Here is a 13,294-nt window from a genome sequence, read left to right on the forward strand (position 1 = left end):
CAATTTGGAGAAACAATTTTATCCGCTTCTTTACAACACTGAATTGACGCATATTTCGTAATTGAGAACACCAACAACAACAGCCAACAAAATCGCATCTACAAAATTGTATAGTTTATCATTTGAACAATGCTTTAATAACAAAAATGTTAGTGAAGAATTTTAGTAAATTAACACAAATATTTGGCCGCCTCCGTTATGTGCGTAGTCCATATGACTATTCAATTGGCATTCATCAAAACTGTCGTTTGAGATTCGACGGATTGCGATCATTATGCATTATTCATCCAAAGGAGCAACAACGGCAACGTCAAAAATCTTCCAGCTCTTCTCCACCTCCAAGCCTACTGTTTACGGCTGCTTTCAGCTTTAATTTTCTGCTTGGCGGCAGCAGTGATAAGGACGAAGAAGATACACCCGAAGCGAAGCTGATAAATACGATAAAACGCTCGATTCTCTGCATACAAAACGATCAGTATGATAAAGCGGAGCAAATGTTGCATCTCGCCTTGCGCATGGCACAGGATATGCAGTCCTTCAAGGGCATTACATATGTCTATGATCTGATGGCAAATCTTGCTATGGAAAGAGAACAGTTTCGCAAGGCAGAAAAGCTTTTTGTGGATGTAATGAAGCGCCTTATGTCCGATGGGCACTCGGAGGATAGTCCAAAGATTCTGCACATTAGCTCCAAAATTGCTCACATGTCGCAGCTACAAGGCGAGCTGGAGAAGAGTTTCCAGGGCTTTACATGGACTCTGCAGCGATTGGCCAAATTGGTTCAGAGCATGCCAGAAGATAATGATATCTTGGAGTTATATGGCTTGACAAAGAACTGGTATTGAAGGTTGTTCCATGTTCTACACAGCCTAAAAGCATAATAGACAAAACCAACTGTTGTTAAATTAATCTTTTTTAATTTACAGGTTTGGCCAATTGTTGATGAAGCAGGGCAAATATGACGAGGCGAGGAAGCTCTTCAAGGAGGCTTTAGATATCCTGATTGGTGTCTACGGCACACTTAACGATGCCTCAGTGACCATCTTAAACAACATCAGCGTTGCTTATGTGAATGTAATTGATCTATTTAATTTTTAGATGTATTTGATTTAACTAATTTAATTTCGCCAGCTGGAACAGTATGCGGAGGCCAGGGAAACACTGTTGCAGGCTTTATCGATGGCCAAAGAGCTAAAGGACACCGCTCAGGAAGGGATTATACAGGCCAATCTGGGACTCGTATATCTGCGCGAAGGTCTTCTCAAGGAAGCCGAAAACTTTTGTAAGCTCGCTTGGAAAACGGGCAAGAAACAGGAGAATGCTGATGCGATTGAGCAGGCCGAGTATTGTCTCAACGAAATTAAGAGCTGCATGAAGAACTAGTTAACCTCGAAAGCAACAAACTTATATACATGTTTTATAACAAGCAAGAGATGTACCACAAAAAATTGTGTATTGCAATTCTTCAGTTGACCCAGCGACAAAAGTTATTAAATAACGTCGTACAAATTTATATTGTAGTCACATTTTTACTATTCACGATTGACCGAGTTTTCTTTTTATTCGCTTATTAAACGCTTTTTATTTCGCTTATTAAACGCTCAAATAATTTATCAGTAGAATCAGAAACAAAAGTTATTACAACGTACAAAATTATATTTATAGTTAAGGTTTTTCACATTTCTCTTTTACGATTCAGATGCCCAAGTGCTTCGCAGCTTTTCATGGCCAATTGTATTTGTTGTTAACGATTAAAGTACATTTTGAGTAATTTTTATTGAAGACACGCAAAATGAGTTATATTAAATGATTCTGCAACTATTCAAACTTGGCTATAACAATCATCAGCGCCACTCCAGTAAGCAGGGCCAGAATTTCCTTAATCGATTGCTTCAGCTTCGTCGACTCCTCCAACAACTCGGGCAGCACACTGACTGTGGCAATGTAAATGAAACCACCAGCGGTGAAAGGCAACACCCAAGGTGCTGAGCTGCCATCGCTGCTGCCCGCACCCAACAGTGCCAAAGCAGTACCAGCTAAAGCTCCCAACGCTGTCACCAGCTGCAGCAACATTGCCTTGCGACGCGAGCAACCCGATTTGATGAGTATCGCAAAGTCGCCGATCTCATGCGGCACTTCGTGCAATAGAATGGTGATTGTGGTCACAATACCAATGCTGTTGCCTGCCAAATAGGAGGCACCAATAGCCAAACCATCGGTAAAGTTGTGCGCAAAGTCAGCGGCCAGATTCAGATAGCCAGAGATCTCCACTTCACCCTCGGGTTCAGCTTTCTTCGCAGCTGGTTTACCAGCTTTGCTAGCTGAGGCTTTTTTCTTATCGCCAGATCCGGGTTCCTTCTCCTTGGGCGCTGGCTTTGGCTTGGGTGCACCATGGCTGTGACCATGACCACCGCTGCCTCCCTTAAGTATGCGCACCAGTTTTTCTACGGAGAGGAAGGCAATAATACCGCCGAGCACCCAAAGACCAACGCTCATATCATGGACATGCCCATGACCCTCGCCTGTCTCCTCATGATGATGATGGTGGTGGTCATGGTCGTGGTCATGTCCATGCTCGCCATGTGTATGAGGATGCGTGGCGTGGGGTATCAGGTGAAGGAAGGCATCGCCAAGCAAACCGCCGGATGCAAAGGCCAGCAAGACTTTGAGGCGGGGCTTCATCGCTTCGCTGTTGTCCAGCGGAATAATGTAAAGCAGTACAAAGGGAGCGGCACTGATAAGCAGCGTAGAGCCAATTGAGTGCAGCCAAATGCTCTTCATATCTATACGAAATGAGAGATTAGAATAACTACGAGCACTTTTCGTTATCAAAAGCTTCTCTTACCCAACGTTGCCGGCTTCGCATGCTCGTGATGCTCATGATGGTGATCATGTCCATGGTGATCGTTTTCGTGATGATGATCATGTCCATGGTGATCATGATCATGGTCGTGATGATGGTGATCATGTCCGTGGTGAACATGATCATGTTCGTGATGATGATGATCGTGTTCTACCGGCGGCGCATTTTTCGGATCGAAATTTTCATTTGCTTCGCGGGAGTATTTAAAACTGGCTTTGCCATGACTTTGGCATAGTTCTGGCAAGGAGAGCACAATGGCAGTCAGGAGGATGCCTAGCGCAACTTTCTGATAAAAATGAAACCTTGACGGCTGCACATCAGCCAATTGTTTAGACATAGTTGGCTGTTTTCTAAATCAAACGCGTGTGTATTTCTTTTTTGTTGTGACGTGTGTGTTTTTTCTTTGCTTTCTGTTTGCTTACCAGTGTGACCAAGTTTCGTATAAAAAGTGCCGGCACTTACGAAGATAGGTAGCAAAACTGTACAGTTTGATGAGTACCATTGTGTTGTAATCGATAAGCACGCCATGCCCACCAAATTGACTTTATCGATATCAATCGTACGCAATTGTCAAGTGCGCGCCAAATGATCTGTTTAAATCTAATTATTGCTGAAATCCAGAAATTCGAAATCAAAATGCTGGCATTATTAAACATCTAATCGCATTTAGTTAGTTGCTCGTTGTTCGTTAAACGACACTAATAATAAACTAGAGAATTGTATGGTCGTGATTGGTTTTGTTCTGAGTGCAAAAATGGTTTTTTTTATGTAAATGTAAATGTTTGTATGTATATATGCTTCTCCAAAAAAACAGAAAAAATTCGTTGCGTGATTGAATAAATAATAAATTGTGGGGGGAGTAAATAGAAATAAGCACATATTTGCTTGCGGCGATGACACGACGACACATCAAATATGGAAACTATAACGCTCATCATCATTGTTTGTTTGTTGTATATATACAAGCCACTTTGGTTGCAAAATTGCCAGATCACTGAATGAATTATCTCCTCGCGTTCAATACAGATTAATCTTTTTCAATATCGTCTTGCGGCACATGTGGCAAGTGCGCAATGTTTCGGCGCAATGGGAGCAGGCGCCATGCCCACACAGGAAGGCCACATCACGTTTGCGTTCCATGCAAATGCCACAGAAATGCGACTCCTCAAACTCTTGCACCTTGTTCTCCAGATAGCGCAACAGATCTCCCGATGGCAAACGGGCCTGATCACTGGGCGATGATGTGGAGGATAACTGCTGTTGCGCAGCTGTCACCTGACGACCGTTCGCATCCAAGCGCCGCTCGATGACAACACCACAACGCAGGCACTTTTTCATACGAATGCTGCACTCTTCGCAAGCAATCTGATGCAGGCAAGGCTCTGTAAAAAGTACAAATTGAGAATACTATTTTGTTGTGATATTAAATGTTGCTTACCGAAACGCACTAGTTGCAGCGGCTCGTTGCAAACAATGCACTCCTGTTGACCAGAGATTAGACCCGGCAATGCAGCCGCAGCAGCAGTTGCTGCCTCGAGCGTCGCTGCTGCTGTTGGCACTGGCGGTTTTGGTGCTTTCTTGCGTGGCGCCACTTGTGGCGACACACTTGTTGTGGCAGCATCCGAATTAAGCTTCTTGGTGCCCGGCGATGGTTGCATGCCTCCAGCTGCCGTTTCGCTGGGCTTTGGTTGCGTCACTGGCGGAGGTAGACACAATGCTGTAGCTGCTGTAGATGTTGCTGCGGCATCTTCACCCACTTCAACGGCAGACGCATCATCCGTTGCGCCGCCAATGTCAAGCGCTTGCATATTGCGTTGAAGTGGCGTTGGTGCTGCTGTCGTCGTCGTTGTCGTGGTTGCGGTGATTGCATCATCAGTTCCGCCAGCGCTTTGCTGGCCAAAGATCAACTGTCGTATATTGCGATCGGTAATCCATTCGAAAATACTGGCATTGGCATTGTTGAGCTCCACACGGCAACCATGACGCGACAAATAGATGAGAATGCTGTACATCAGACGATCCTCGTTGCGTATGCTCGTCTGTGAGAGGCTGACAAAGAACTTTTGTATTTCGGGCGCCTCCTCCTTGGCTGGCTCGGCGGCTTGTTGCAAATTGGACTTCTTGAGGACGCACAAATGCATGGCATTGTCTCCATCCTCATCCTTGGCATTGATGTCGCACGACAACTTCACCAGCCGCTCAATGACACTTGCATGTCCCTGGGACACGGCGAGCAAAAATGGCGTTTGCCGGCGATTGTTGCGTATGTCCAGCTCGGCTTGTCCCTCCGTGACGAGCGTCTCCACCACCTGGGCATGTCCATTGAGTGCGGCCAAATGCAGCGCTGCAAAGCCATCGTCCTTGCGCACATTGACCAGCTGCCGCGAAAGCTGCAGGATGCGACGTGCCGCGACCACGTTGCCCTTGAGCGCCGCATGATGCAGCACATTGAAGCCACGATTGTTCTTTACCGTAAAGTCCAAATTGGGTGCATTGCATAGCAGCTCAACGACCTCAGTGTTCTCCTTGCCAATGGCATCATGAAGCGCTGTATCGCCATACGAGTCCTGTATATTAACATTGGCATTGTGCTGGAGTAGTTCGCGCACGCAATGCGGCGTCTTTTTGTGCGCACAAATGTGCAATGCCGAACAGTGGCTAGAGTTGAGGAAGTTCACCTCGGCGCCATGCTCGAGTAGCACACGCATCGTCTCTGGCTGATTGCCAAAGGCGGCATAATGCAGCGCCGAGTCGCCTTCTTTGTCCACCACATTGACGTTGGCGCCCTTGGAGATGAGGTAGGTGACCAACTCGACGTAGCCCTGATGAGAGGCCACTTGTATGCACGCCTTGCCACCGCTCATCACATCCACTTGCGCGGGATGCATGTCAAGATATTGCTTCACAAACTCCAGATGGCCTTGGGCTGCCTCGCGCACCAGTTTGTCCGCCACAGAACTGCCGGAGAGACCAGAGAGCGGTGTCATCACATGATCGGTGCGTCGATGGCTCAAGTCCATCATGCTATTGGAGCGCTCGGCAGCTGTGGCCAGTGGTGAACGCTCCAGTTTTACACATTTGGGATTGAGCGTCCACTCAAAGCCGTCGTGGAGTTGTTGTATGCGCAGATCGCCATCCATGTACACCTTGACTACCTTGCAGAGTTTGCCCAGCGCCTGAAAGTGCATTAGATTAGTTAAAGATCTGATCTTGTTAAATACCATAGAGTACTTACATGGCGCATTATGTCGATCCATTCGCCGTGTCCCTTCTGCAACTGCTGCACCTTGTTGGCATCGTTGATGATGGTCACCAAGTCGCCCACGCGGAACGACACAACCTTGACGAGAGCGGCGGGGTGAAACGTCCACCGATTGGGACAATTTTCGTATTGAACACTGCAAGAAGAAAAGAATAAGTGGGAGTTCAATGCAGAAGCTACCAGTATACTCACCGTATGTCACCCTTTTCGGTTATTCGATGCACAGTTCCCAGCTTGGCCAGATGTTCGACCATGCGCGGATTCCAACCGCCATGACCTTGCTGCAGCTTCATCAGTGCATCCACCTCTAGGCAGACCTTAACACGATCGCCCACTGAAAAGCTGGGCTTCACCATCGCCACAATTGGCTGCTGCTCCTCAGTCTGACCCAAGACAGGCATATGATCCTTGTAGTAATAACCACCGCAAGTCGCTGTTATATACTTTAGATCGACGTTGCCTTTGTGACCCAGTCGATAGACGTTCGTTGAACCGGTTACCCAAGATACGTTGGCTACACTGCGACACGATTCATTGTCCCAGCCACGTATTTCCATAACACGCCCGGTTTTCCCCTCGCCGCCGTCCTGATCGTTCCACTCCCAGTCCGGACCACGCACAACCTTTGCGCTGACAAAGATGCCCCGCAACTGAATGCGCTGTGAACCTTTGCGTGGCGGAACGCGAACTCCGAGAGATGTGGGTGTTGTGTAGCGGACAAAGGTGTGCTCCAAATCGTGCAGATTGGCGCCGTAACAGAAGGCGCACAAATGATAATTGGTGCACTGGCCGCACTTGAACACAATCCCCGCTATGCCCTTCGAGCAGCCATCACATACAACATTCGAATGACGAACACCTAAAAGTACAAATAGTTAATAAAAGAAGTAGCTTTTATATTTTGTTTGTTTTCTTACCAACTTGTGCATTGTCCACAATGATTAGATCGTATTGATTTTGATAGCCAACTCTGTAATTGGTGCGATGTCCAGAATCCCAGTTAACAACAACAGTGTTCTCTGGTGAATGTGTTGAGCCGCAACGTCCTATTTCGCAAACGGTGCCAACGTGACCTTCTCCGTCGTCTGTTGCATGGACAATGAAATGAAACAAAGAAGAAATCGTTGTAGTAGTTGTTGGCTTCGCTCTCTGCTTGCGATTGTGTGCTCTATTTATAAATGTTTCTCGTCCCCCTCTGTTCACAACGGGAAATGCTGCTCCATCCGGTGGAGCAAATGCTGCCACACAACAGCAAACAAATTTCATGTTGCACTCTAAATTTAAACGCACACACACATCTGTTTAAAGTTCCCCACGCGCCAGACACATGATTTATGTTGAGTTAGGTTAGCCAAGAGCGAGAGCGAGAGAATGTTGGTAACAGATCCCCACGAGAATTGAACAATAGACAAGCTGTTAATCGTTGTGTTGTTGCTATTTATAGCAGGTTTCTCCTGCACTCCATGTTTTTTTGTATGTGGCAGCTGCAATCCTGGCTGTCTCCCCCTTAAGTTAAAAATACCAAGAACTTTCAAATGGCACGCGCCCCAGCAAAACGCCGACTTCGTTCTATACCCGTCCATCCCAAGGAAAGAAGGGTATTTAAGGATAACTTAAAGATCTCCCCATAAATAATACATATTGATCATTCTTGAGGTTTTCCAAAGATATCAGAGATTGTACGAGCTAAGTTACTCAATTTGTTAATAGAACACCTGTGGTTTTTGTTTTTTAAACATCGACTGTAAATAACTAAAACACATTCCCATAAAGTAAAAATATTCCTTCATAATTTCAACAGCTGAAACGTAATTTATTCGTCAGTCCGTCTGTATAAACATATAGATCTCTGAGACTATAAAAGCTAGTGCTTTTGAAATTAGGGTACTAACTAAACTATATAAATACTTTCATTGTAGTAGACATTCCACTGGGATCTCTTAATAGTTCTTCAAGTTTGCTGGTATCTAACAGTCGAGCACACCCAATTTATCTACAATCTTGCTGTTGTTATGATGAGCAGAGTAGCAACCGTGTGGCAAACGTCACAAGCAAATGTGTGAATGTGTGAGTTCTCCCCCTCCCTATCACACACACACAGGCACACCCCTAAACACTCTCAAACGAACGCCATTTGGGAAGAAGGCATTCCGCTGTTTGAGTGTTGAGTGTGGCTAAAAATAGCAGCGTCCTCTTTACATTCACTGGCAGCCAAAGAGTGCCGATCGTTTGCCATGTGTAAACCTCAATGTAGTATATACATACATGCATGTGTACCAGGTACAATCTATAAGTTTGGATATACACAACAACATTTGTATAAACAAATTGTGTGTGGTGTAGCTAGTTAATTCCGCAAATGGGTAAACAAAGTGTGTGTTAGCTGACTTTGTTGCTGTTGCTGTTGCTATTGCTGTTTCGGGTGTTTGCCGTCCTACCTTGATTCGACCATATCCAATTTGGACCGCGTACAACACGTACGCCCGGCGGAATGGAGGCCCGCATTCCAAGTCCAGCGTTCTCTGCCAGCGTCTCTGTCGCCTGTAAGAGACCAAAAAGCAGTTAACTCATTTTAATAATGCATGTAGATTAAATAAAGTAATTACTATAATTATTTACCATTTAATTTTAACATTTTTTCATAATATTAGGAGAGCACAACTGCCCTTTTCTACTTGACTACATAAAATATTATATACGCATGAAATTTAGTTCAACAAACATAATGTACAGAAAATACCATGAATTGTTATTGATAAGAGTTCAAACAAATGTGTGTCAAACATTTTATGAGTGGGTGGGATGGGGCAGAGAGGGAGTTATTTATTTGGGTCACCGACAAAAATCAGCGCATGTCTAACGGCAAATATATATCTATAGCAGGTAGCTTGAAATGGAAACTGGATCAACAGTGGCACCTTTTATGCATTTATATCAAAGAAATTTAGATAAAATAAAACAAATATATCCATGAAAATGATATCAGTCTTTAGACTCCTATGGTTATAATGATTTTAGCGCTATACATTTTCAACTATTTTATAAGTCAAACTATTAATTATCATTACCCATCATAAGAACCATTTCAAGTTTAATTTCTATAGAGAAACAACTAACAAATCTAAAGCAACTTGCAATTCGTGCTATCAATTAATTGGTACACATACCATTCGACGTGTATCTCAATATATTATATAGTACATATATATCACAACAATTTGCGATAGCTATCTCTAGGTGATCAACATCAAATCGGTTTATGTAATTCTTTAGTCAAAGCAGGTGCCAACTTTGGGCGGGGACACTTCAAATTTGGGAATACCACCAAGTTGGGCGATTAGAAATGTATGAATCACAGGAGTTTATGATTCAACCAAGATTTCTAGGGAAAATGCAAAGAGCTGACAATTAACACATATTTTGGAGTCTGTGCATTTGGTTTTTTTCTTTTTCTTTTTTTATCAGGCGAGAAACTGAGGCACAAAAGATACTGTGTGCAGCTGTGGCAGGAACCGCAACGAGTATGAAGAAAATGACGCATGAGATAAGACATATGGATACATATGTATTCCCTACATATATATGTATATATCACCCATATATATACTTGGTTGCAAAGAATGTAGCATTTAAAATGGGAAAAAAATACACCCACTTTGCACCGAAACAATCGCAAAAGCAACTAATTATTAGCTTAGGTACATTTTTACAATTTGTTTATTTGTTTTGATGATACGAGCGAGGGGCCCAACTTACCAATGCAATTTTTTTATGCTTCCGTCAAATGTAACGAGTGCTTGTGTGTGTGCGTGCGTGCGTGTGCGGGCGTGTGCAATAGTGTGTGTGTGTGTGTGCTTGCTTGTGTGTAAATATCTGGTATGCGATTTTCAATGCTAATCCCAGTTTGGTCAGCTTTGTTCATTTAACAATATCTACAGCCTAAATTATCAGCAATGCCTTCTCTCGTTTTGTGTTTACTCATTGAACTTTTTACTGATAAAAATTATAAAATTTTCGCATTTGTCTTGTTGTTATATTATACACACGAATCGAAATCATACACAAATTAATATTGCCATGGACTGCTGCTGTGTACTACGTTTGTTGATGCAGCATTTAATTTATTATTCAACACACCCCGTTTTCCTGTTTTTGTTTCGTCGAGCAATGCATCTTTAATTTAATTTGTATATGCCAAAATTTTACTTTGGTCAAATTTACTTTTTACTTTAATTTTTTTGTATGAATGAGGACAGTGTGACAGCAGTTTGCAACGTCCGGAAAGTTTACATTTTGCAAAAATACTAGAGATGGAGAAACATCGAACGCGCTATCGATGCATCGATGATTTTGACATTTGAATAAACATCGATTTTTAGACCTTTAGCATGGATGTGTTTTGCTGTCAAATAGAAACATTTAATAAAATAAAGATAATTACAAATTATAATTGAAAGTATCTAAAGAAATTTAAACTGTTATTGCTCAAAAGTTTTGCTTTAGCCATCTATCGGAGGGTGACCGATTATTTAACAAATAATTAAAAAATACTGTATATTGTTTATATTCTTTCAACACACCTGCTCCTCACTTAACGAAAGCACAAACTGAAAACAGCTGTTTTTTAGATAAGGTCACATTGCGAGCCGGTGTCAAAACAAAGTTGTTTATAGCGAATTACGCGTTAAAATTAATAAAAAATTTTATGCTAAAGTTATATAGAGTCTATATTAGAACAATGTCTTCACAAAACAAACAAAATATGCCATCTTTGTCAAGTAAATTGGCTAAGTTTCAGAAAGTTGTAAAGCCGAAACTAATTGTCAATCAGGAAATAAAGTTACAGGTAAGAAATGTTATTAGATGTCATTTGTATTTGAGTTAAACAGCATTTTAATGTTAAGGACATCGAGGATTTACCCGGCGGATCAGCTGCACGTTACTTTTCCCCCAGACAAACACGCAAGCAACGTCAGTCAAACACTGCAGTACTCAAAATTGATTTGCCCGCCAAAAAAGCTCGTCAAATTGGGAAAGAAAAAGCGCCAGTAAATTCAAAAGCCACAAAAACAAAAATCGGCTCAGCGACAATTGTAGAGTGCGAAGTAGTGCCAAAGTATGAATGTGATAACGAAATTGATGTGAATTTCATTAAAGCAGAGAAAGAAAGCCTCGAAATAGTGTCGAAATTAGAGCACGTAGATAAGATTGAAGTAAGTTCAATTAAAACTGAACTGGTAAGTCCCAAAATGGTCCCAAAATGTGAGCCAGCTAACGGTATTAAGACTGAGGTCGACAGCCCCAATGTCAACTGGTGGCAACAGCTGGAGAATGTGCGTCTGATGCGCTCCGAGAGACCAGCTCCAGTTGATACTCAGGGATGCCATCAATGTGCCGACAAAAATGCTGATGAAAAGGTAAATACTTTGGCAACATCCATAGACTAATTAATTTAGTAACTGTCTCTTTAGACGCAACGTTTCCACAAATTGGTGGCTCTGATGTTATCCAGTCAGACCAAAGATGAAACAACCTACGAGGCTATGAATCGCTTAAAAGCTCGATCTCTAACACCTGCCAATATACAGCAAATGCCTGTTGCTGAGTTGGAGAAATTGCTGCACCCCGTGTCCTTCTACAAGGTTTGTATTCTAATCTAATTTCCTACAATTGTCACTTTCGAATTGTCTCCTCCCTACAGAACAAAGCCAAGTACGTGAAGCAAACGGCGCAAATATTAATTGATAAATACAACGAGGACATACCGGACAATATTAAGGAGCTCCTCAAGCTGCCAGGAGTTGGTCCGAAAATGGCACACATTTGCATGGCAACTGCCTGGAATCAGATCACTGGAATTGGCGTAGACACGCATGTGCATCGCATTTGCAACCGCCTCGCCTGGCTTAAGAAACCCACCAAGGAGCCAGAGCAGACGCGTGTGCAACTGGAAAGTTGGCTACCACAGGAACTGTGGGCCGAGGTTAATCATCTCTTTGTGGGCTTTGGACAGACCATTTGCACTCCGCTTCGACCCAATTGCGAAGGATGTCTTAATCGCGACATTTGTGCGGCGTCAAGTGCAGCTAAGAAAAAATAAACAGATGAATAAGTAATTATGATGTTAATATTGAAGTTGAATAGTATTATAAACTGAAATGGAGGCCAAGCCAAATGAAGCAAGTTTCCTAAGGACCTGCAATTGTAATAAGATTAAGATCTGCTTGATATATGTTGATATCGGGTTCGGATATTTTTCAATTTTTTCAGCTTAGTATCATTTATTTCTGATATCGCGAAATAATCATGAATATACAGCATTTTTAGTTTACTAATGCATCATCCAGAAAGATATGCGCATATCAGTCTAATAATCTTTATTTAAAATATAACTTTTCAGAAAAAACTTAAACCTGTAAATTGAAAATCTCAGTATTATTGGAGTCGACTTATGCTCTCTCCAAAAAGATGTGTTAATTGTCCCCTTGGATTTAAAGTTGAACTCAAAACATGAATTACAATATTAAATTGATATTATTAAAGAAAACTAATGCTTAATTCATTAAGAAATTGCCATATTGAACTACTACTTCTGTGTATAAACATATGATTACTAAGATTAGTTGTAAAACTTCAATAAATAAAATCGAATAGCATTGCTGAAAAGACTAACTCGTCACCTAGCCGAATATCTGCTAAAATTTCTTATATCATAGACGCAATTGAATTTCGATATGCGGTCAGAAGTTTGTTGCGGGCTGAGCACAGCGAGGTTTCTTCTATCCTGCTATTGACCTCATGTGAAAGTATTATTCAATAAATTGCTCTTCATTTCAACTTCGGCACATGAATTATGTGCACAAACAGCAACAGCAGCGGCAACGGAAAAGCCAACAACAACAACGACGGCGACAGCAACAAGGAGCCGGCGCACGTGACACCTTAAGCCGCCTCCTTTCCTTCCACCTCCCCGCGCAGTCATCAAGTTTTTGGTTGGCGTGCACTCATCATCAGCTTCGTTGCGTGCGCGCTTTCTGCCCAGTGGAATGGGTAAAGGCTTCAATGTGGAAGGAGGTGTGGATGTGGGTGCGGGACTGGGCCGAACGGTGTCGAGACAATCTGTGGCCTAGCCTGGCTTATAAATGATGCAGAGGCAGCAGGGTTCAGAC

The 13,294-nt window shown here is 42.7% G+C and overlaps 4 protein-coding genes across 6 annotated transcripts; 2 read left to right on the plus strand and 2 right to left on the minus strand.

The window, feature by feature from the left end:
- Positions 1-49: 49 nt before the first annotated feature.
- LOC133850426 (tetratricopeptide repeat protein 19 homolog, mitochondrial) lies at positions 50-1,513 on the plus strand. 2 transcript variants are annotated; one of them, XM_062286531.1, is made up of 3 exons: positions 52-838; positions 927-1,074; positions 1,132-1,513. In XM_062286531.1, the coding sequence occupies exons 1-3, from the start codon at positions 147-149 to the stop codon at positions 1,381-1,383; spliced, it is 1,092 nt and encodes a 363-aa protein (XP_062142515.1). In that variant the 5' UTR covers positions 52-146; the 3' UTR covers positions 1,384-1,513. The 2 variants fall into 2 exon arrangements, with proteins under 2 accessions (XP_062142516.1, XP_062142515.1); XM_062286532.1 differs by lacking the exon at positions 1,132-1,513 and having other exon boundaries at positions 50-847; positions 927-1,065.
- A 122-nt stretch (positions 1,514-1,635) lies between these two features.
- On the minus strand, positions 1,636-3,294 carry LOC133850420 (protein catecholamines up). The gene is made up of 2 exons (XM_062286523.1): positions 2,846-3,294; positions 1,636-2,783 (listed from the first exon to the last, which is right to left on the minus strand). The coding sequence occupies exons 1-2, from the start codon at positions 3,198-3,200 to the stop codon at positions 1,819-1,821; spliced, it is 1,320 nt and encodes a 439-aa protein (XP_062142507.1). The 5' UTR covers positions 3,201-3,294; the 3' UTR covers positions 1,636-1,818.
- A 214-nt stretch (positions 3,295-3,508) lies between these two features.
- Positions 3,509-10,416, minus strand: LOC133850411 (E3 ubiquitin-protein ligase MIB2). 2 transcript variants are annotated; one of them, XM_062286505.1, is made up of 7 exons: positions 10,263-10,416; positions 8,564-8,666; positions 7,043-7,210; positions 6,318-6,984; positions 6,099-6,261; positions 4,302-6,039; positions 3,509-4,245 (listed from the first exon to the last, which is right to left on the minus strand). In XM_062286505.1, the coding sequence occupies exons 1-7, from the start codon at positions 10,296-10,298 to the stop codon at positions 3,881-3,883; spliced, it is 3,240 nt and encodes a 1,079-aa protein (XP_062142489.1). In that variant the 5' UTR covers positions 10,299-10,416; the 3' UTR covers positions 3,509-3,880. The 2 variants fall into 2 exon arrangements, with proteins under 2 accessions (XP_062142489.1, XP_062142490.1); XM_062286506.1 differs by having other exon boundaries at positions 9,882-10,384.
- A 339-nt stretch (positions 10,417-10,755) lies between these two features.
- LOC133850422 (endonuclease III-like protein 1) lies at positions 10,756-12,226 on the plus strand. The gene is made up of 4 exons (XM_062286525.1): positions 10,756-10,971; positions 11,030-11,542; positions 11,597-11,767; positions 11,827-12,226. The coding sequence occupies exons 1-4, from the start codon at positions 10,831-10,833 to the stop codon at positions 12,223-12,225; spliced, it is 1,224 nt and encodes a 407-aa protein (XP_062142509.1). The 5' UTR covers positions 10,756-10,830; the 3' UTR covers position 12,226.
- Positions 12,227-13,294: the final 1,068 nt, after the last annotated feature.

Source organism: Drosophila sulfurigaster, chromosome 2L, assembly GCF_023558435.1.
Source record: "Drosophila sulfurigaster albostrigata strain 15112-1811.04 chromosome 2L, ASM2355843v2, whole genome shotgun sequence".
Classification (NCBI taxonomy): Eukaryota; Metazoa; Arthropoda; class Insecta; order Diptera; family Drosophilidae; genus Drosophila; species Drosophila sulfurigaster.